The sequence below is a fragment of the Protopterus annectens genome, chromosome 12.part0 (assembly GCF_019279795.1).
Source record: "Protopterus annectens isolate FY-2018-M chromosome 12.part0, PAN1.0, whole genome shotgun sequence".
Classification (NCBI taxonomy): Eukaryota; Metazoa; Chordata; order Ceratodontiformes; family Protopteridae; genus Protopterus; species Protopterus annectens.
This window is the reverse complement of record NC_056746.1, coordinates 746,191,183-746,216,316: the sequence shown is the minus strand read 5'-3', so window position 1 is coordinate 746,216,316 and position 25,134 is coordinate 746,191,183. Positions and strand designations below refer to the sequence as shown.

Here is a 25,134-nt window from a genome sequence, read left to right as displayed (position 1 = left end):
TGAATTCCAAAAGATATTCAGCATCCGCGCTCCACACCAACCAGCAATCATCCAGATATCTCCTCCAGATGTCCATTTCTTCTATGTATAAGTTATGGGAGTTACCATAAATGATCTGTTCCTCAATATAAGCCATAAACAAGTCAGCATATATTGGTGCAAAAGATGCTCCTATAGCTGTGCCCTTAATCTGTAAGAAGCATTTGTCCCGATAGAAAAAGATGTTCTTCGTGAGCACATGTTCAGTAAGAGAGTAGCAGTGTGCTGAAACCTGGTTTATACATTTCTGTTTTATTTAACAAATAGTCTAAGGCTTCTAACCCTGCCCAGTGTGGAATATTGGTATAGAGGGATGTGACAGCTAATGTACACATCAACCATTCTGATTCTAATTGTGCCTCAGAAATAACCTGGAGAAATTCTTTAGTGTCTCTGATATGTGCTCTGACGCATTTGAGAAGTTGCAGGTATTTAGTAAGAAAAAGGGACATAGGTTCCATGAGTGAATTCCTGCCAGAGACAATAGGTGTACCTGGGGGGTTGTGTAGATCTTTATGTATTTTGGGCAGAAAATATATATATTGTGGACATGGGTTATAGTCAATTGTGTTTTAGTGTTATTGCCAATACCCTCCTCTTCTGCTAAGGAAATGAAATCATTGATTTGTTGTTTAAAGAAGGGGGTAGGATCGATACTAAGATGTGCGTCATCGTGCATCGGACAGCTGTCTATTAGCTTCCTTATCGTACTGATGCCAATCTTGTACAACTACAGCTCCTCCCTTATCAGCCCCTATGATAACTAACTCATTGTTACTGGCTAACTTAATGATGTTGTCCATGGAAGTTTTGGAAATTTTGTTCGCCAAAGGTCTATGGTTCCTAAACTGAAAATGAAGATCCTTTATTATAGGATTTTGAAATAAGGACACATTATGATTCATAGGGGGTATGAATGAAGACTTGTGATATTTAAATTCATCAGTGATCTTGGAGGTTGTCTAATCCTGAAAAAATCATTTAAGATTATGATTCCTGCAAAAATAAAGTATATCACTAACAAAATTTTCTTCGGGAACAAATAAACCAGGTATGAATGATAGTCCTTTATCCAAAATTTCAACATCTGAGGCAGTGAGGGTATGTGTAGAAATATTAGTTACATTCACATTTGTTCTTTGTGTACAAACATTTGGAGCAAAGTCTCCATATTGTCTTCTTCCACGGGGTTTCCTGCCCCCCCCTCCTAGGTGTGAATCCTGTAGGGCAGTAGAATTCCTCCTTTTCATAGCGGGGGAGCCAGTGGCGCCCACTGAGTCGGTCTCTAAACCAGAGGATGACTCATCACCCGATGTCTCTGTACTATGTGTAGAACCCTTTTTTAAAATAGATTTAGTACATTTCCTTTTAAAGGGTGTCCTGTTGTGTTGCGTGAATCGAACATGTTTGTCCTTACCAATATTAAAAGGGTCCCCTTTATCGTAATCACCCAAGTCCCTCAAGAACTTTTTTCTTTCATTCCTTGAACTGGGTTTCAAGAGTAATCAGCTCCTTACCAAGATTCTTAAGACTAGTGCTATATATAGGTTGCCCTTCATATTTTTTGGCCACATCACATAACTGGGTGATGGACCATCTCTGTCTATGATCCTATTGTGGTGATCAGCTAGTATTTCAACAGATTTGAGAGATGCCTGCTGTTACAACTCCCTCCCCACTGTTTCATTAAGATACAATCAGGGTTGCTAACCAGTGGTTGTGTGCGAATATGTAAACCACGTGGTGTTATGCCTTTGGTTAAATAAGCCCAAAAAAAGCGTGTAGTGCCAAACATTATTGCGTAATAGACACGTTTGTTCATACTCAAAAAAATATCCTCAACTCTCAACATTGGGGCCAGCATCAGTGCCATCCACCATCACTCCGACCATCCCTAGTCCAAAGACTGTTAATAAATTATCCAATTCCATGACTTATGGAAAAAGGTATAATAAAATATTGACTGTATGGCCCCAGGATAAATAGTAGACTCCAAAATGTTTGATAAACAGAACCCAAAGATCCTTGACATATTAGTAGATAAAATAGCCACTGTGTTCTTATGACTAAAACAATATATTTTTTTTATAAGACCCCAGCTGATTCATACATAGATCAATAAGCACTAGGCCAAACAAAAAGAACAACTGTGATGTAGTCATAAAAGTGTCAATTGGGTGCAGCACAACCCATAACACCATATCATATACACTGTATAGAAGAATAATAGGCCATAAACTGATCATTGTGTGAACCAATAAGCCCAAGGTCTATGGAAAAAACATCCAAAATCCAAATATAATATTGTACAAATTGATTCCAGAACCAATAATCAACAGTGACTAGTACAAGGATGAAAATAGGACCATCAATAAGAAATGAATGAAGAGACCCACTAGTGCTCCGCCCCAAAGTCACAGAAATAAACTAAAAAATAAAAAATAATGTAGGCAAATACAAGCTTTCCAGGAAAAGAACAGCTTATATATTTATGTTAATCAAAATTCGTGAGATATAATCAACATGAAATATAATTATGTGTAATGAAGGGCAGAAAGTGCATAATCCACTAGGTCCCACCATCTATGCATAGCTGTAAGGATAAATCCAAATCATTGGTATATCCAACCAAAAGACTAAAATCCCAGAAAACCAAGTAAATAAACCAGTGCTTACAGATATGATCTGATGACAAACAGTATCCGTAAAAAATGAGAAAAACGAAATAGCTAACTGATCAAATAATAAAAAGGATGAAACCATATAGTCAGTAAACCACAAGAATATTCAAAAATGGACCAAATACAGAATGTTAAACAGAGTCCATTATTGCAAAAAAATAGCAGCCTGTGATTGATTAGGCCCTACACATGAGAAGACTTTTTTCAAATAGTCAAATCAACCCAGTCTATAAAAGAACACTGTTGACCACCCTTGTTCCTTCAGATAAAAATTCCCGTTGTAGATACTGAACAAAGTTACCAAAATGATCATTAATGAGGACACAGATCGAAAAAACGAATAATCCTATAAATCCAATGGTGTACATATAGGCACACTCGCCTGCTGTAGATGGTCACAAAAACGGACTGCCTTCGTTACATCGCTCATGCTAGAGCTGCTAATTAAATATACAAGCTCCATTGATGATGTAAAAAAATAATAAATCACCGCCCTTGTCCTGATATATAGGTCTTCCAAGAATAGTGGAACCAAAAAATGACACCAACAGTTATGCACACAACCGCCCAAAGAAAACAAAGAAAAAAGCTACCAAAAATTCAGTAGCGGCGTTTCCACTAAAAGAAACCAAAAGTCAGAGCAGGAATGTAACCAGAAAAGTTAGTGTGTCCCAAAAGACACCACGTAGAAGTCCAGGGATATGTTTCGGATATGATCAAACTGATATAACCCAAACCAAAATAACCTCGGCCAGAACACTGCTACTCTGTCTTACTGAACATGTGCTCACGAAGAACATCTTTTTCTATCAGGACAAATGCTTCTTACAGATTAAGGGCACAGCTATGGGAGCATCTTTTGCACCAATATATGCAGACTTGTTTATGGCTTATATTGAGGAACAGATTCATGATAACTCCAATAACTTATGCATAATAAAAATGGACATCTGGAGGAGATATCTGGACGATTGCTGGTTGGTGTGGAGAGCGGATGCAGAATATCTTTTGGAATTTATCACACATTTAAATGAGAACAAATGGAGAATTGAATTCACAGTTAATTATGACAAAAACAAATTTTTTTTTGGACGTGTTGGTCTCTAGAGCACCTGACCACACGATGACCACTGAAGTCCATCCGAAATTCACCGAAAACAATTTGCTTCTCCATGCCACCAGTTTCCATCCACCCCATATTTTTAAGAACATACCTAAATCTCAATTTATGAGGATGAAACGCATTTGTTCTGATAGAAACATCTATATACATTTTAGGGATGATTTTGTTCTTAGATTTAAGGACAAAGGTTACAAAATGGGTCAAGTCTTGCACACAAAACACTACATAGATAAAATGGAGCATGAGAATCTTCTTCTTTATAAAGACAAGTGCGCTACAGGTGGGGGGCCCCCCACATTAGTAACCACATATGGACGTAACATCAAGGTACTAATGGATATTGTACATCATTGGAATATCTTGACATGTGACACGAGACAGAGTGAAATTTTGGGTGATTGATGTCTTCTCATTTAGGAAAGGTAAAAATCTTGCTGCATTTTTAACCACTATAAACATGGTCAACCTCCAAATAAAAAAATCTACCCAAGTTACTTTGTCAGGTGATCCCTTAATTGGCTGCCACCCTTGTGGTCATTGTGTTCACTGTTGGATATTAAAAACCAAAAGCTTTAGCAGCCAAAACACCCCTCAAGTCTATATTTCATTTTTTTGCTAACTGCACTTCTGATTGGGTGATTTATTTAGCTAGTTGCAATTGTTCAACATTCTATTATTGGGAAAACTTCCAGACCTCTTAAATTTAGAATATCTGAACATCTTAGAGACATTAAACATCACAAAGAAACCAATGCCATCTATAAACATACCATGATACATAAAAATGTCACACTTAATTTCACCATCTTTGATAAAATAAGGAGACCTAGAAATAATAAATTGGGTTGGCATGATTTCTTAAACAGTATGGAGAAAAAATGGATTGTTAAACTGGGAGGTCTCTTTAAACCAGGGCTTAATGAGCATCTTTAATTAATCACGTCCTCTAAATTATGTATTTAAAGTAACTCTTTCTTTGCTGATAACTAACTGATGAAGGCTATTTAACTATACAGCCGAAACAGTTTTTTTTGTTAAGGATACTTTCAATAAAGTATTTATTTGGAGCCAGTGTGTGCTGGACTTTCTATTTTTTGGTTTACACTATATTTAAAACCTATTTGTCCTGGGTAATGAGTTCCCAGTTCTTTGCATGAAGAGCACTCTTTCCTCCCAAAAAGGCAGTCAGTTGAGAAATGCTTGGAAGACTTAAGTCACTGAGACAGTTAACCATAGGGGGGAGTTTTATTTCTCTCAGATTTGGAAGTGGAGGCCCCCCTACTACTTAGTCCTGTGCGTACCCTGAAACTGAAGCCTGGGTGCTCTGCTGGGTCTGGGAGAGGCAAGAAAGGAACAATTCTTAGAAGGCCAATGCCTACTAAATCTTGGAGGTTCTACTTGTAAGAAATCTAACAGTTTGCATAGATTTAGGTTTTTCCTCCATCTTTTTAAGAACTTCTTCTGCCTTGTTGCCAAACAGACTGTCCTGATTTAAGGGAGCATCCAGTAATTTAGCTTTAACATGGTCTGGCAAGGATTACTCCTTAAGCCAAGCATGCCTTCTAGGCACAGACCCACTTACAGCAGCAGCAGCCCTGCCTGCCTCTAATCAAAAAACCACAACAAAGCAAAATTTTTTATATTAAATAAATGCTGCTTCCTTAAACACAGGAAACTAAAAGTCAATAAAAGTGAAGATTTAGTATGTTTACACATTATTTAAAAAATGTTCTACTTTTTTCTTTTAAATGTTGTAACATTTACTTTTTTAATGACATCATTAATTGTTTTTAATTAATTTCCATGGTGATTTCTTGCTTATTTAAGTCCTGACTGTTTTGTAGGCACAGACCCACTTACAGCAGCCCTGGAAGATGCCTCTAGTGAATCAAAACCACATTGCAAAGTATGTTTTCCAACTTGTTCAGCAGAACACATTAAGTCCGGAAAATCCTTATTTTCAGCACAATCAGGAATCATCATTTTCTGTTTAAGCAATCCAATAATATGCTGCTGGTACTTTAACATATGAAACTGGCAGTATAAGGCTCTAATGGCCAAAGTTGCAGAAGTGCATAACTTCTTACCCCATCTATCCAGCACCCTGGAGTCTCTATCAGAGGGGGTAGAATTTTTGGCAGTAGTAGCTTTAATGCCCTTGGGTCCCTGTAAAATGGTCTCAGGATCTGCAGTAGGATTTTTGAAAAGGAACTTGAGAGTCAGGAACCCTGTAATATCTATCACGTTTTTTGGGAGCAGGAGGTAGAGAGTCAGGGGCCAAGCAAGATTCCGAAAAAGGAACAATGTCTAGTAAAGGAGGTATGGCTAAAAGTCTGTGCTGGGACAGGAGTAAGAAATCCCTAAGCCTCTTTTTAGAATCAGAGAAATCCTGACTTTCCCCAATGAAAATGCTCCCTGAGAGTATGCAAGGTTTCACCAAAAGAGAAATCCTCTGGGGGGAAGCAGAGGGAATAGAGTCCACAGCATCAGAATCCTCATAGGTGGACAAGGGTAAATCCTGGTCAGAGGAAACAAAGTTCAGAATCCTAGTCATAAGTATCATAAGCAAATTCAGTCCTAGGTCTTTTACAGGGAGAAGGTTGGCTTCCCCTGATTAAAGTAATAAGGTCTTCAGCCATTCTTATTTGTTTTTTTAGGCATAGAGGCCTGACCATGCGGTCTTGGCACCAGTTTCCTAGGCATGGTTCAAGTTTTAGGCCTTGAAGAAGATGGTGTCTGTTTAATATGCAAATCAGTAGGCCTAAATACACCCTCAGAAGCCGGTGCCTGCACAGCGGCTCTGGACCCATCCAAGGTAGAGATATCCACAGGTTTTACAGTTGAAGCATCTCACGGCATACCGGACTCGGAATGGTTCTCAGTAGAGGCCTGCAAATCTGAAGTAGCGGGTATCAGGGACTGCTAAAGCGCCTCACTGCGTACTGGCGAACTGGCTTAGGACCTAGACAGCCTGTCTCTGTCTTTATCTTTGTGTTTTTTTGGAATGTCTGTAGTCGGATGGCTTACCAAAGACATATCAGGATAATTGAACAGAGCACCAAAATATTTATAAGCGAAAATATACAGACGACAGATAGTTCGAGGTTTAAATAAGGCACAAAACTGACAGCGAGGTATGTCGTGGTCAGGGCCTAGGCAAGGAATACAGTACGAATGAAAATCTTCATGAGGTATTTGCTTTCCACAAGAAATGCAATTATTTACTTTTACTGACATCGGTTTAGAGCATGAAAAAGTTTCCCCAACAGGGTACTTGGCTTTTAGTGAAGACTTCGGTTCTGAAACTCGAAAATGAAAATTTCAGGAGTCGGCCGGCCAGCCCTTGCGAACTGCTTCTGTTACCACATGGCAAGAAAGACTGATGTAATGGCGTCGGCTGCATGTCTTATACCCCTGACTACCTCATGTCACGGAAGAAGAGACCGCAACAGACGCAGGACCAAAGACTTTGTTAATCAGGTCAACTGAAGGCTACTGCAAGCAGATAACCCTAAATGTGACGACTGCAACAGTGAAACACGAAGAATATCTGTAACAAAATCTTTGCACATAACCTTCAAGTATCATATCAGCAGAAGTTATCCAGGGATTTATTTTACACACTGGACAGAGATCTGCTGGAGTTTACAAGTAGAATGCCATACATGGTTAGATTAAAGTTTGGGAGATGCAACCAGAGGTCATTAAGAAACAGTGAATAGGATGCGTCCCAGAACTGGCCACTGCAAGACACTTGAGACGCTAGCCAGTATATGAGGTACAACTCCCTGCTACATTCTGAAATGTTCTGCTGCTCAGAGTTAAGAGAATCAACTGTAACAGGGCCAAAGAAAAGTTCAGTAAGTAGTACAGTGTGGTCTACTGTTTTGGAGGTCCTGGTTATATCTAGAAACACTCCTTACATGATCAGACAATTATTCTTATTTTTGTAAACTAATAGTTAGCTTGTAAACTTCAGAGATGGTACTAATACCTTCATTAAAGCCATGCTGAGTACCTGTTAAAATTGCATAGCAATTTATGCTGTCTACAGCTTTTTATGTACGCAGTTTTTAACTGTTTTGTAATTGTGCAGAGGTTCAACACATGGCAACAATATTTTGGATTTTTTATCTGGGTGTTTTGGAAGCATGTATTACAGTGGGTCTCATTTGTCTTGCGATTAAATTATCATCGAATGAAATTAAAAATATGGGTGGAATCTCCACCTACATAAGCAGCTACTATTTTAAGATGAGCTGATTGGACAGGAGGTTTGCCAATTTCTCTGAAGTGGGATGTTAAATAGTAAAAATAATTACATTAAACTTCTAATAAAAAACGAGTACTGAGTAGCTTGATTACTTGAAGCACTGATGTGACTGATGCTGTTGTATTTTGTGCAGTACTGACCATAAACAGGAAGTTTAGGTAGACATACATTTAAAACAGTCTCCTGTGCTGCTAGATTCATGTTTGCATTAAGTTTTCATACTTTTCCAGTGAAGCATAAAAGATGATGCTATGACAGTGCTTATTTCTTAGGTTCCCTTGGATACATCAGTTTCTAGACTATTTTGTAGTGACAAATAATGTTTGATGGAGCTGGCTCTTCAGAGAGTTTGCCTTCTATGCTTTATCATGCTGTGTAAGTGTTGCTTTAACACCATGGTTAGCCACAGGCATTTCTGGCCTTAAGTCTTTCCTGGTTAACTGAGAATAAGCCACCTTGTATAGTACTTAATTTAATGAGGAATACTGAAACAATCTATTATCTTGTTTAACACAGCAGTCCGCACTATTTATTTTAATTGATTTTCTAGGTTTGATTCTGGAAATTAAAGTCTTAAGAAAACTTAAGGAGGGAGTCTGAATTTTGAACGACCAGCTACAAAATATAGGACAGTGGTAACTTATGTTTGTACACTGTGTGTGTGTAGAGGGACTATTTTTTTCTTAAAGGAAATCTGCATAAAAAAACTTAGTCATGTATTTTTATTTTACATTTGTTGACCGGGCTAGTCTGACTGGATACATGTCCATTTTCAGCAGAGGCCCGAGGAGAAAAGTTCCACTATATACTAGTAAATAATAAAAACAAAAAATAGCACAATAAGATACAAATTATAAGCATGTAGAGAACTATTCCCATGTAGCATAGTAACAGTGCAAAAGTAATTTAGCAAAACTATAACAGAGTGAGGATTTCAATTCCAAATTCTTTGAATAGTACAAATAGTAGGAATAGTACAATTAAAAAAGAAATGAAGTAATAACTCACACAATACTCTAATTCAACTATTTACAGTATTAACAATTTTGATACACGTTTTGTGCCATGGCACTAGTTTTAAGAAGCAGATTTCTACAGCTGGGAGCAACATGTAGATTTAGATACAAGGCGAGATGACAGGTTGCAGTAATATAACAAGTATAAAGGTTGCAGTAATATGACAAGAATAAAGAGAAGTTGAATTTATAGGAAAAAGTAATATCCATGTGGATGGTAGGTGAGCTACACAGGAGGGGTAGTACTAGTGATAAGGACAAGTAGAAGAGTAATGGAGAGAGCTGAAGAGAGTTGGATGCTGAGGTCAGTCAGGATTCGAGCAAGGGCATAGCCAGTGAGATTTAAAATAGTTCCTTAGTTGTTTCTTGAAAAGTTGTGATGAGCCTAGAGTGGTCAGTTCTATGGGAAGTTTATTCCAATATGAGCCAATGGCATTTGTAAACAAGGAGTCACCAGCTTTGTTGTACATTTTGAGAGTGGCTAGTAATAGTTTGTTAGCTGAGTGAAGGGAAGTAAGATTCCTGTAAGGGACAACAAGGTTATTTAGTATGGGTGTATTAGAAGGGTAATGGAGAATGTTATAGGTAATAACTAATTGATGTAGGAGAATAAGATTTTGAAGTTCAAGCCAGTCAAACTTTTTGAGATTAACACAATGATGGGTGTGAAATGGGGAACCTGTGGCAAACCTGGCAATGCTGTGGTAGGCTGTGGCAAGTTTCTGAAGGTTAGATTTTGAAAGGTTTAAAAAGATGGGGAGGCATACAATAATGTACAGATAAGATGAGTTTGGGCTAGACACCCTGGTAGTTGCTGTTAGAAAGGGCTTAAGACTATAGAGGGCACCTATCTTTTTATTAACAGCTTTGATGGTTAGGTCAATGTGGTAATCATAGTTTAGTTGATTATCTATTGTAACGCCTAGTAGTTTAGTGGAACAATCAGGTGTAATGATAGTGCCATTGTCAGACACAATAGAAAAGGAGAGAGGGGCAGATTTAAGGGTTGGAGAGAAAAGTAATAATTTGTTTTTTTTTTTTTGGGATTAAGGAGGAGACAGATATCTTGGAACCATTTTTCTGCTGCTGAAAAGACTTTTTGGGTGGAAGAATGAAGTTCAGCTGGAGACACAGCAGAACAGATGAGAGTTGAATTGTCTGCATAATGAATACATGAGGATGTTGGCAGTGAAGTAGACAGGTTATTTATAAATATGGAGAAGAGAAGGGGTCCTAAGATGGATCCTTGAGGGACACCGATAGTGACTGGGAGCTGAGAGGAAAGATGGCTGTCCCAAAGGACTGCTTGTGGTCTATCTTTCAGATGAGTCAAACCAGTGCAATGCCGAAGATCCAAGTGAGAGATTTCAAAGTGTCTAGCAAAAGTTGATGGTTGACCATATCCAAGGCTTTAGAGAGGTCAAGAAATAAAGCAGAAGCATATAGGTTGTTATTGCGATTTTTGTTGATAGTGCCTGTGAAGGAGAGAAGAGCAGTGGAAGTGCTATGGAAAGGTCCTAAAACCATGTTGGGAGTCTGAAAGTAGGCTATTATGTAAAAGATGATGTAAAAGTTGTTGGTGTATACAACGCTCCATAATTTTAGATAGTGGTGATAATAAGGCTATAGGACGGAAATTAGAAAGTTCATTAGTGTTTTATGCAGAGGAATGATATGGGAGACTTTCCAGAGGGAAGGGATAGTAGATTTGGTTATTGTTCTGTTAATTAAGATGGAGACTGGGTATGCTAGTTCTGCTGCTGCTAGCTGCAGATATTCAGCTGGTAGTTGGTCGGTTGAAGGAGTGCATGGTTTAAGTTTTGAGAGTAACTTGTGTATATAGGTTGTGGAGACTGTACTAAATGTTAGAGTGGGGGTGTTATTTTGAGGAGAGGTGTTTTTAAGAGAAGTGTGGGGAGTCATGTTCTTTGCTAGAGGTGTGACTGTTTCAGAGAAGTTGTTGAATGTATTGGCTATTAAAGTTGGGTGGGTTCTGTGCTAAGTTAGCTGGAGTAGGTGTTTTGGTATTCCCTGGATGGAGCAGTTTATTCCTGTCCAGAATTTTTTGGGGTTATGATTTTTATTTTGATATTGAAGGTAGTATTTTTTTTTATCAAGATGGGTACTTTTTTTGTGGTATTTCTAAGGTGTTTGAAGTTTTGATGGTCATTTGGGTTTTTAGTAGTTCTCCATTTTGTCCATAGTTTATTCCTTAATAGCATTATTTGCTTGGTTTCTTTAGAAAGCCAAGGGGCAGCTTTGGATCCTGTTCTAATTAAGCGTGAGGGGGCATGATGCTCAAGAATTTGGAGGAATGTGTTGTTGAAATGAGCAACTGCTTCCTCAAGTGGAAGGTGTTTTAGAGCTGACCAGTTACATTTTTTGAGCTGACCAGTTACATTGTTTGTCATGTAATAAGAAATCTGTAGAAAAGAATTCAGGATACAGGAATTATACCAAGGAAATTTGATTTTAAAGAATAATGTAACCCTACTTACATCATCATCAAGTGTTTCATCATCCAGCTCTTCTAGCTGGGACTGGTTATATCGAAACTGGATTCTATTCAGTACCTCCCGAAGTAGCAACACCAAAGCATCCTTGTACCTAAACAAAGAAATAAAAGGACAGAAATAAAATGAAAAAGCAATCAGATAAAGTTACAGCTTTTATCACAGTTATCAAGTGATGGTGAATATATTAAACTACGAAAGGGGTAATTATCTAAACACCAGGTATTTACTTAAATCCTTCTAACTTGCACATGATTCTACACGCAAACATGAACTCAGGACATATATACAAAAAGCATTATTAGGGTAGTGTCACAGCAATCTAAAACCTACAATGCCAAATGTGTTGGCTGTCCCCACCACTCTAACTCAACATTGCAGAACCAAACATCTGCGTTTACGTTTCTAACTGCAATAAGTGAACATTAATTACATAATTACTCATCCATTAATTGTGCCATCATTCTATATGACTGAAAGAACAGTGTTCAGTATGCTCTCTAATGCTTCAACGTCTAACCTCGACTATTAAAAGTTCTTCTGGGCCACAAATGCATGTTTTACACCATTTTAAACAGCATGTAAGCATACATTTTCACACAAACTAATGATCAGAGAAAGTCTTTCCACCAAAGGAAATAAATGTCAGAAGCCCCTTATTTTTCTACCTTTCCTACACTGTAATCTTGCATCTCCACATCTTTGTGCTGCTTTGACCCGGGCATTTTTACCTAAATTTCTTTATATGTAATTTCTTCACCCCTGCTTGTACATCTCTGAAACATTAGGCTTTTGGACAACAGAGACGGCATAATATATACAGTGACATGGCTATCTTACAAAACTAATGCTAGAGGACAGCAAAACAAGGGAGATACTTTTTACATTGATTCTGTCAGGTAAGTAGAATGGGCTTGAAAAAAATGAGGAAAACTATTTTTTTGCTTTTGCTTACAGGGAATGTGACAAGGTTTAGCTAAAATCCTATTCAGCTGAGGCAGTGGAAGAAAATCTCAGATTTTTTTACAAAAGTTAAGTTTACACAGTGTACAGAAGTATGCAGGCAGTGGATATAAATTTGCATATATACAAAATACACATCAGGAAAAAAATGACAACTTGATAGGAGACAAAAAAAAAATTGTAAACACTTACAGTAGGTCCGTCTAACCAGATATTTTCACACTGCTCAGATATTACACAAAAGATAGGTGCCAGAAAAAAATATGTGCATGCTGCAAGCAGTGGGTGCAAACAAAACAAAAAAAAAAAAAGACAAAACAGCTGTACAGCAAGTTCAGGAATACGGTTATAATTACAACTATATGATAATGTATCACTTAACTCCTGCATTTACACATTGCCTTTTCTTTTAGGTCATTAAGGAACCTATGCATTAGAACATCTAACAGTAGCCACAGAGTGCCATACTGGAAAAACACGAAGGCTGCACTACCACCATGATGGGATTGCTAACGGATATTGCAGATACTCCCAGTGATCTATCAGAGGTGTGAAGACACTTAACAGTAGCTTGCACCAAGGTCCCTGCCACAACAACAGTTTTAAAGGCTTTGGAAAGCAAGATAATTTGGTTAGTGCAATACAGCCACATTCACACTTAACAAAATACAGTAGGTGAATATATAGTTAATTTCCTTAAAAACAGCACTGATTCCATATTACTTATGGAGCTGGATGAGACTTCTGATGAGGAATACATACATAAAAATATTTCAAGCATGGGCATTAATGCCCTTCTAGCTTGCCAATATACCAAAACACTTATTCCCATAAGAAGTATCCAAGCTGTTCCTAAACATATCTGAACTAGTACTTGCTTTAATGTAATTTGGTAGTCTGTTTCATGTATCGGCTCTCCTCTTAGATATCTAAGAGACACTGTACAAGTTCAGATATTTTAGTCTTTCATAACAAATTTTCACATCCATGGATGCCCTTGGTGCATTTCCACTGCACTCTTTCCAGTTCATGCTTGTTTTCTTATAGGGTTTCCATACTCAAGTTTGGGTCTAATGTAAGTAACAATGACTTAATTATTTTTTGATTTCCTACACTTTATAAATTTATACAACCTATAGTTCTATAACAATTAACCAACTGGTTGATATGATTAGAAAAACTCGTAACTGACTACCCATATACCCAGGTCCTTAAATGAGTATACAGTTTCAATCACTGCGTGCTGTATTAAATATTCACCTTTCAATTTATGCCTCCCAAATCTCATACGCTTAGTTTTTGTTGCATTTACCCACGTATTATTCTCCTGTGCCCAAATGGTCAATTTGGTCAAGTTATTTTGCAGATGTGCCTTATACGTAACACAAGTAATCAGTTTACCCAATTTCAGGTCATCTACTTATAGACTGCAGAATACCTCAGATGAAAAAGTTAGGTCTGAAAGATACAATCTAAACAAGTAAGGGCTAGGACAGCGCCCTGTGGGACACCCTGACTGTAACCAAGGATTTCACCTGTCCAGTTGCTGTACGATACTTACCATATCCTATTTGTAAGCCATGCAGCTATTCATCTCATCAAGAGTACATCAATACTTAGTTGCACCAATTTATTGATCAGTGTTTTGTGTATGATCCTGTCAAATGCCAAAGTTAAATCTATATAAATTACATCACAGCACAATTTTTCGTTCACAGATATTACTGTTACAGAACATTATGTTACAGGTGGTAATAGATCTGTTTTCAACATATACATGCTAATATATGGTTTCAAGTCCCAACTTATCCAGTTCTGACAATAACTTATCCAATTTTACCTTCTCCATTATTTTTCCACAACATAAAAGTAAACTTAAGGGTCACTGACTCATTTTGTCCTACTCCTCCCTTTCCCTTAAACACTGGTTTAATAAGCGCATGTCTCCAATCTTGAGAAATCTTCCCCATATTTATATAACCTAGTGAATAATAGATATAATGGTACTGCAAGTTCTTGCTGAAGTGTTCACAGGTCATTGTTACTCATTCTGTCTCCTCCCTGTGCTTCGTTTGGATCCCGTTTGCACAATTCTTTCAATATAATCCAATTTGATTCCAGTATGTGGGGTTACCTGGATGTCACTAGGACATCTTCTCATCCCTTTTGTGCAGCCAAACTGTTTTGCATAAGATTTTTTATATATATCTACAATCTGTTGTGTCTGAATACATTCTGGAATCTCCACACAGTTTAATTTGTGTGCCTTTACTCCTTCCACATCTTATGCATCTATAAAAAGGCTTCCTATTATGCTCAATATCTTTATATAAATTTTCTTCAAAATTTTCTTGATCTTGTCTTGCACTCCGCTTAACCTGTTTGTCCCACTTATTTATTTCAGTTTTTAAAGTTTTAGTTTAACCTCTCTTCCATTTCTTATATTTTTTGCCTCTCACCTTAATCGGATATCTTGTTCTTATGGAAATATACCCCCCCGATGTTATATACCTAGATCCTGATGTTTAAATTTTTTTTTTTTTTGCACTTAATTTCTCTTTCAAAACTTTCCACATTCCATCTGCAGTTTTTTCCATTGAACACCTCACTCCAGTTAGTTTTACATAGTGACTGTTTTGCTTCCATGTAATCTGTAATTAACCTTCTGTGCATTGGTTTAGATTTCATATTGAAGGATGGTGAATAGGACTCCATTTCCCAAGTTTCTTTGTGCTTCACTGGCACAGAGAAATTTAATAAGCTCTAACTAGTAAGAGAAAATCCTTCAGTGTATTTTTTTCAAGTTAAAAAGTGAAAGGGAAAGAATCCATCCAGAACCCCACATATTGACCAAATAAAACTTATCAATGTGCCCACTGTGACATCAATGTGGGATAAACAAATGCAGATTCTGTAAAACAGAACTGGAAACAGTTGCACATTTCCTTGCTGGATGTTATGCACTCATCTTTCAGGGTCTGTATTACTGAAAGGCAGAATAAAGTGACACGACTGTTACAATTGGAATTGTGCAAACACTACACACTACAAGTAAACGAGAAACAATGGAAACATGAACTCGAAGCATTAACAATGAAGAAGTTCAGATAAAATGGTATCACCCAATACCAACAGTTAATGAAATACACAAGAAAATCAGATGCAGTAATTAAAGAAAAAAGTAGCACTAATCACCAAAACAACTTTACCCAGTAATTAATAGTATCTTGTATACAGAGAAAGTCCTAAAATACAAGGATTTGAAAGAAATGAGAGCAATGGGGAAGAAAGACAGTTTCAGTAACTACTATAACAGAACTCGAACAGAATGCACATATGTACTTACATTGGCTACCAATACATATAAAGTACAGTTGTGTACACTTACCATAAATGTAGATGTTAGAGTGTATTCACTGTTGCAGTCATTACATTTGGGTAATCCTGCTGGCAGGTTGCCCTCAGTCGGCCTGAATTCCAAAGTCTTAGGTTCTGCGTCCGCTACTGTCACCCCTTCCCTGACGTCAGGGGTATAAAAGCAGCAGCAGATGCCATTTTCTTCAGGTTTTCTTGCCCCAGATGTCCGGTGCCGCCTAAAAGAGTAGCCAAAATTTATATATAAAAATACATGCACCAATATAAACTTTACCTTCATCTACAAGCAAATACACTACATAGGTTGTATAAATCAGAGAAGGAAAGATAAGTTCCAGCAGAAAAAAGGGGGATGGCGGGTGGGTAACCTGGACTGCAACAGTGAATACACTCGAACATCTACATTTATGGTAAGTGTATGGTAAGTGTACACAACCGTACTATGTTCTTCATGTTTCACTGTTGCAGTCATTACATTTGGGTAGTGTCCCAAAGCTATGGTTGGGAGGCTGGAGCTAAACAGCATTAGGAGCGGCTATGAGGCCCTGCAGAACTGCAGTGGCAAATCCTGCCCTGGATTTAGAGTAGAGTGGCAGATGATAGTGCTTTGCAAAGGTGTGCACAAGTAGCAGCCTCAAATGTCTTTGGTTGGTACTACCCTGAGAAAGGCTGCTGAAGTGGCTGCAGCTCTGGTTGAGTGTGGCCTAATGCCCTTAGGCACCGGCTTGCTATGCTGAAAATAGAAACGAATGCAGTGGCCTACCCACTTTGATAGTCTGAGATAGCACTTCCTTGTGATCTTTCAGCATATGCCACTAGTAATTGCTCTTGTTTTCCTGAAAACTTTGGTTCTGTCCAAGTAGAATCTAAGCTGTGTATGTCCAAGGAATGCATAATTCTCTCCCCTTGTTCTGTGGATTTGGATAAAAAGTTGGCAGATGAATAGTTTGGTTAAGAGCCACACTGGACACCACTTAGGCATAAATGTCGGGTTTGTCCTCAGAGAAACCCTGACTGAATAAAATATGATAAAAGGTTCCACAGCCATGAGTGCTTGTAGCTCTGAAACTCGTCTTGCAGAAGTTATTGCTAGGAGCAGAGCGGTTTTCAAAGATAAAAACTTTATATCAGCAGTAGCAGCTGGCTCAAAAGGAGGCAGGATGAGTTTTTCCAAGACATAGTTGAGGTCCCATGCAGGTATTGGTGATCTCCTTGGAGGCCTTAAATTTTTGGCTCCTCTGACGTACTGTTTTAATAAAGGATGAGAAAAAAGTGGTGGCTCTGTATTGTAATGAGCCGAAATGGCAGAGGCATGAATTTTAATGGAGGAAAAAGATAAGCCTTTGTCCAGCATCTCAGTTAAGTATTGCAAAATCTGAGGAATATTTGGTACAGCTGTATCAGTTCCTTGTGCCTGGTTCCAAGCACAGAATCTCTTCCATTTTCCAGCATAAGATTTTCTAGTACTAGGCCTTCTGGCCTCCAAAATGACATCCATCACAGCTTTACTGAGAGGTGTGTTTTGTATGATTTCATTATCCGCCATGCTGCCAGGTTTAGAGTCCTGAGTTGTCTGAGCAGGATCCAATTGTTTTGCTGGAACAGTAGATGGGGTATTTGAGATAAGGTCCAAGCTGGGCAGTGAGACAAATTCCTTAGGATTGGATACCAGTACTGGCGGGGCCAGTCTGGGGCAATCAGTATCAGCTTTGGCTTCTTTAGGAGTACCTTGGGGAGGAGTGGCAGTGGAGGAAAGGCATATACGGATAGGTTTTTCCAGCTGAAAGATATATTTTCCTTTCCTGGCAGGAATTGTGCCTGCAGATGTACTTGGTAAGTCAATGCTGTGTCCCACAAAGTCATGACTAGTCTGCAAAGGGGGTAAGAAAGTGTGCCCCCCTGCTTGTTTATATACCACATGACCGTGGTGTTGTCTGTCTATCAGTAGTTGTCCCGGATGAAGTAGGTCCTTGAAGGCCGTCAGGGCATTTTGAACAGCTAGCATCTCTTTCTGATTGATATGTAGATGCATTTGGTTTGAGGACCATGTGCCCTGAATACATCTTCCTGCCATGTGGGGCCCCCAGGCATAATCTGATGCATCCGTTATTAGTGTCTGCCTGACTGGGTATAATGTGAATGGCTGTCCTTATTCTGGTGACAAGCCTTCGCCCACTATCAAAACTCCTGTTGCAGGCAGGGAATGAGTAATCATGGTCTCCAGGCTGTGGCAATGTTGAGTCCAAACACTTTTTAGGTACCATTGAAGTTTACTCATATGCAGTCTTGCATGTGGAATTAGTAGGATGCAGGATGCCATGAAGCCCAAAGCCTGCAGAATTATTCTTGCAGATAACTGGGCCTTTTGTTGCCAACATCTTGAAATAGGTAGTCAGTTGCCTTTGCTTGTCTGGTGTGAGACAAGCCATCTGGGCAGTTGTATTTAAGCTTGCACCCAGGAATATTATCTCTTGAGAGGGTACTAGTTTTGATTTGTTTTCATTGACTGTTTACCCTAGGCATGTTAGAAGTCTTTTGACAAATGCCAGATGCTGTAGAAGAATGTCCTTGTTCTCTGCTTGAATTAGATAGTCGTCCAAGTAAGGATATATTTGTATTCCTCTTTGTCTGCAGAATGCAATTACTGGTGCCAGGCACTTTGGAAAGACCCTGGGCGCAGTAGATAAGCCAAAGGGCAGTGCAGAGAATTGGTAATGCATTGAGCCAGCCTTGAATCTGAGGTATCTTCTGCATGATTGTCTGATTGGGACATGCAGGTATGCCTCTTTTAGGTCTAACGTCACAAGCCAAGCATTATTGCCCAGCATGGGCAGAAGCTTCTGCAAAGTTAACATTTTGAATTTTGGCATATCTAGGAATGTGTTCAGAATAGATAGGTCCAGTATTGGTCTCCAGGCCTTGTCCTTTCTGGGTACCAAGAACAGTCTTGAATAAAATCCTTGTCCCTGCTCTTCCTCTGGTACTTGTTGAATGGCCCCCCATGTCCATGAGGGATGACTTGTTTTTGTGCCTCTGCCCATTGATTTTTTTGGCAGATCTGGCAAGCCGTTTGCATTTGGCAGGGTAAGGAAATGGAACTTGTAGCCTTGTGACACTATGTTTAGAACCCACTTGTCCTGGGTTATAATGTGCCAATTTTGAGAAAAAAGTGCTAATTTTCCCCCTAAGGGTGTTGCCAGGAGATAAGTGCTTGGTGCAGGCAGGGGGAAGTCATTGGGACTGTTTGCTGTAAGGTTGTGATTTGTCTTCTCCAACTTTGGAGGTAGAAGCACCCCATTGCTTTGACCTGTATGAACCTTGCGCCTGGGATCTGCCTCCAGGGTGTCTGGATCTGCCCCTTTGAGGTCTGTCTGGCACAGGAAAGGACCAATTCTTCGTAAGCCAGTGTCTATTAAACCTAGGTGGCTGTACTTGTAAAAAAATCTGACAGTTTGCATAGATTTAGCTTTGTCCTCCATTTTCTTTAACACCTCTTCTGCCTTAACACCAAACAAAGTATCATGCTGTAAAGGTGCATCTAATAATTTAACTTTCACATGATCAGGCAGATTTTGTTCCTTTAACCAAGCATGCCTCCTAATTACAGAACTCGTAACTGCAGCCCTGCAGGAGGCCTCCAAAGAATCAAAACCACATTACAAAGTATGCTTTCCAACTTGTTCAGCTGCATGCAATAAATCCTGCATTTCCTAGTTTTCTGCACATTCAGAGTAACATTTTCTGTTTAAGCAATGCCATGTTGCTGATATTTGAGCATATGAAACTGACAGTTTAAGGACCTTACAGCCAAGGTAGCAGATGTGTAAACCTTTTTTCTCCATCTATCCAGTGCTCTAGAATCTCTGTCAGAGGGGGTAGGGTTTTTTGCAGCGGAAGCCTCAACTCCTTTGGGACCCTGTGAAACAGTCTCTGGGTCTGCAGCAGGGTTTTTAAAAAGGAATTTATGACAGTCAGGAACCCTGAATATCTATCAGGCTTAACAGGAGCTGGAGGTAAGGAGTCCGGGTAAGACTAGACTCCGAAAACACATCTACAATGTCCAACACAGGTGGAATGGCTAGCGGTCTGTGTTGAGGTAGTAAAAGGAAATCTCTCAGCCTCTTTTTAGATTCTGAAAAATCTTGGCTCTCCCAGTAGAAATGCTCCCTCATAGTATGCAAGGTTTCCCCAAAAGAATAGTCGCCTGGAGGAGTAGCTGAAGGTATAGATTCTTCAACATCAGAATCCTCAGAGGGGGGGAAGAGAATATTCCTGATCAGAAGAGGAATCAGAAGAAATAGAAACCTGATCTGAAGATTGTCAGTCTCTTGTCTAGGTCTTTTAGGAGGGGTATGGGAACCCCTGATCAAGGTAATCAAGTCTTCGGCCATTTTGAGCATCTGTTTTTTGGGCACACAGACCTGGTCCACGTGGCTCTTGAGTTTGTTTCTTTGCTTTAGAAGGTGCTTTAGTCTTTGCCTTTGAAGCTGAAGTCGGTTTAATGTAAAGATGTTTAGGTCTGAATACACCCTCAGAAGCCGGTGCCTGCACAGCAGCTCTGGACCCATCTGAGGGAATAGTATCAGAGGCTCCAATACATTGAGTTTCCAGCGGCATGGCCGACTCCACATGGGAGTCTGTAGTGGCCTGCGACTCTAAAGTAGTGGGAGTCAGGGGCTACGAAAGCGCCTCACTGAGAACCGGCGACTGGCTTAGGAGAAGCTTCGTTGGTTTTGGGCCTCGGTTGTTTCTCTCTCTCCTTTTCTTTGCATTTTTTGTGAACTCCAGTAGTCGGATGGCTATCCGACATTTCTGGATAATTAAACCGGCGTCAAAAATAGTTTAAAGCAAAATCATACAGACGCTTAGTGCGTTGGTTAAATCTAGCACAAAACTGACAACCAGAAACGTTGTGATCAGGGCCTAGGCAAGGAATACAGTAAGAATGAAAGTCCTTATGAGGTATTTGCTTTCCACAAGAAATACAATTTACTTTTTTGACATTGGTCTGGAGCAAGAAAAAAAAAAGGTTTCCCCAACAGGGTACTTAGCTTTATTGAAGACTTCGGATCTGAAATTCGAACACAAAAATCTCAGGAGTCAGCCGACCGGCACTTGCGAACTACTTCTGCTTCAGGCACCACGCGGCAAGAAAGACTGAAGAAAATGGCGTTGGCTGCATCTTTTATACCTCTGACTACCTGACGTCAGGGAAGGGGCAACAGTAGCCGGGGCAGGACACAAGACTTTGGAATTCAGGCCGACTGAGGGCAACCTGCCAGCAGGATTACCCAAATGTAATAACTGCAACAGTGAAACATGAACATTCACAGAAGTCACGAATCCTAAGACCCTGAAATATTCTCTGGCTGAAGTCAGATGGACTAAAGAAGCTCAAAGTTTCCAGGTAAAATTCCACCTTTTCCTGCAAAAGAAAAGCCTTTTATTGAAAATTGTCTAGAAGGAAGCCCAGAAACACTCCTGCATGATGCAGTCAAGGAGGACTGTTGAATATTCATCTACAACTTCAAAGGTAAGGAGAGAAGGAACCCATTTTAAAGGTTACTGACAGGAGAAAAGACAACAAAGATAGTCAAAGTGTCTAAATAAGGAAATGTGTGAACACCTTGCCCTCTGCAATAAGCTATCACTAATGCACAACACACGAGTAAGCAAAACACAAAAACCACAAAGGCCTTCAAAGCTGGCCCTAATAAAGGCAGTCCCTCCTCCAACTGTTCAAATCACCACAAACGAACACTCCGAAACAGAAGTTGGTCAAGTGAATGTCCACAATGAAGCGAAGTCGGCCCAACAGTAAAAAAGCAATACTTAATTGTAGAATAAAACACGATTTACACAACTGGATTAAGTGCTTTCATCGCCCATCTGGAGACTTCATCAGAATCATAGGCTTAATTATATTCGCCATTTAAATACTGACAATTTCTCATCGGTCAACCACTAATCAATGAAATAATTTAACTTTAAACTTGCTTGTCTAATTAATACACATATACAATACATAATGCGGGATACTTCCTAAAATCAAAGTACTATTTGTATAAATATATTAAAATAAATACATTTGAATAAAAGTAATGAGCATTGGCTTAAAAATATATATATTAATATTTTAAAACACTATACTTAAATATTGTTTTTAAAATTTTTAAGTATGGCAGCCTTGTAAATATATGCAGAATTGAATTGCAGGATACGTGTTAAGTACATATAGTCCAATGGAGGATAGTTCTTAATACCTCATGCCCAATTATATACAAAGGTTAAGTAAATAAATATAAATTAATACCACCATAATAGACAAATGTCTAAATGCATAACTATAAAAGTGTCTTGGCATATAACAAATTCATATGCATGTTGTAGTAACCTATACATAAATATATTTATAGAATATATGATGTATAAACACTCAATAATTTTACTTATTACAGCGAAGGGGGGACTGAGAAACTAAACTGGAATTCAGAGAGATGATATGTCAATTAAGACTGGATGCATGTCACAATCCAGGATTAAAATTACCACATCTCTAACACCAGCCCTCAAACTGTTGGCTACCAACCCCAAAAGATAAAAGACTTTATAAAATTCCTCAAGCTAAACAAATTCTGCCTTTTTGGGGACTGAAAACAGACAGTCAAGGCAATTACAGACAGCATTAACCACATTCTTCTAGGCTGGCAAAATAGGAGAGATGGGTGAAGTATGTGGCATATCACTTGCAACATACATCATCTCTTCAGTTCATACAATGGTTACCACAAAATACATAATTCAGCCTGGAAATACTTTAAGTTTCAGGAATATCCAGAAGTGGCCCTGTCTCTGTCAATGTCAGGATACTCAGACAAATTTCTTTCAGGAATTTCTTTGAGTCTGCACTCTTGTAAGGATTTCAGAGTTCCAGGATTAACAGCCTGTAAAAATTTCATGGCAAAAGAAAGGAAATCTTTATGAACAGTCCTCACGTAGTCAGGTAAACAATGTCTAGCCTTTTGTTTTTTTCTTTGCAGTGACCTCAATGGAAGAATACCAGACTAGGGAATGGCACTTCAACCCTGGTTAGAGGTCTCTTCCCAGCCACTCTGAAAAGACTCTCCTGGAGTACCTCTCAGACCGAAAGATGGTTCTGACAAACCCAGACTGAACACTAGACCAAATGCAGAAGACATGGCTGAACAACGCGGCAGATGAAGGGGCTATATCCAATCAATCCCAGAGTGACAAATCAGCAGACTGAGGAACAACTGTTGGTCAACTACAGAGTCACCCACTAATGGCTGATGCACTTGTCTGAGCCTGTGGGTTACCATCAAGGGCTCTTTATTGTGTCACTTTTTTCTTTTTATGTACAGCAGTATAGAAGAGCCAGAAGGACCACATTAAATATGTCTGTGCTTACGCAGGGAAAGAAGCCTGACTGATGGCAAGCACTTCTGGAACAAGTCAGTAGGTAGTTGTCGGACAAGTGCTCACAAAAAGTGTGCACACACTTCCTGAGACACTCCCTTTAAAAGTAAAGTACAAGGAGTACACAAAAAACCTGGCCAGAACACAAAGTCTCTTTCCTGAAGTGCCTGACAGAAAAAAAAATACAAGTTGTTCCAAAGTGCACATAACCATTCATGCTTACAATAATTTTCTGGGCTATAAAACACATTCTCCTCATCAAAACTTACACACATGTTATCAAAAGCACACAGTCTTACCACAAAATTAGCCCCTAATACTCAAAGTCCTATTATAAAAACAGCTGTCCTACCTGTGGTGGCGGTGCTGCGGTAGCATTGTCGCCTCCCAGTAAGACGTTGTCCGGTTCGATTCTCAGCTAGAGCATCTTCTGTGTGGAGACATGCGTGAATGGGCATACCTTCGTTGAAGGTTGTGCATCAGGCCTGGCAAGCCAGTATGTAAAAATCAACTGCCAATCATTAGCGGACCGGAGGTCCGCTGTGGCAACCCCTAACTAGAAAAAGCCGAAAGACGCAAACAAAAACAGCTGTCCTAACAAAAAAATTGATATTGTAAAAATACATTGTTTCTTAAAGGGAAAAGGGGAAACAGTTTATTGCTTAGTCAAAAAATAAAATATTTTCTTAAGTCATTTTGAGTGTAAGCCCCCCCACCATGGATTTACCTGCCAAAATGAAGCTTGAAGGTGACTGTTGCTCCTATGAAGCCTCTGAAGGCGGCAAGAAAGTAGTGAAATTGTCAACATTGACTGCTGACATCCTTCCAAGGGTCAGGGTGAAGGTGTGGGAGGGAGCCAGAGCTTTGTGAAGTTGGCTAACTTGTTGTATCCTTGGCAGAAGATAACTCATATAGCCAAAGTCTACTGCGGCAGTATAAACAAAGACAACTTTGTCTCACAAAAAAAATAAGTCAAGTCCCCAAAACTAGTACTTAGGATCATAGGTTAGTACTAGATTAGCTGCCCTTGTGGGCCATTTTAAGCCTAGCCAATTTCTCTTAAAATCAAATGCAGTACCACTTGATTGTGAGGTAAAAACCTTAACCATTTGCCAATCCTCAACCTTACCTGTTCAAAACAGCAAACAAGCAGAACACCAAACCACTGAAGATGCAGTGAAAACAAAGACTGACTGGTGTCTTCAACTGCAAGAAATTTCTGAATTTTTGGCACTCATGTCCACTTTTAAAATATGTCCCATACAACGCTACTACAACAGTGATTTAATACTAAACACCTTCTCTAATACTTCTAGATCACTTAACTCTACAGACTCCACAGCTGATCAGGGCATTCTTTATTTCACCAAAATATACTGCTTCAAACATACAAGAATCTTCAAGACCCCCCCCTTTACCAAAGACAACACTAACAGAAAAAAATTAACAATGTTTATCAAATAAGTGCACTACTCACCTGTTTAGCACAGTGTTTCTGTCTGTAAGGCGACTCTTAATTTTACTAGTCAGGTACTCCAAGAACAATAACCAGATGTCCATGCAGGAAAAGTATCCTTCATGTGTAGGCTTGAATTAAAGAAAAGTGCAAATGAAAGTTAAAATCTAGTTGCAGCAAAAACAAATGATGTTAAGTCAAGAGAGATTGCCAATACACTAATCAACATTATCTGTAGCTTTAGAGGTTCACACACAC

General features: G+C 39.0%; 1 protein-coding gene across 1 annotated transcript in view; it reads right to left on the bottom strand.

The window, feature by feature from the left end:
* The window catches only part of XPO6 (exportin 6), a gene marked incomplete in the record, with an annotated part of 1,798,279 nt that overhangs the window by 1,081,007 nt on the left and 692,138 nt on the right, over positions 1-25,134 (bottom strand). Inside the window, 2 exon segments of the mRNA XM_044089811.1 lie at positions 11,631-11,739; positions 24,898-25,007. Coding sequence (XP_043945746.1) covers positions 11,631-11,739; positions 24,898-25,007 — 219 coding nt within the window.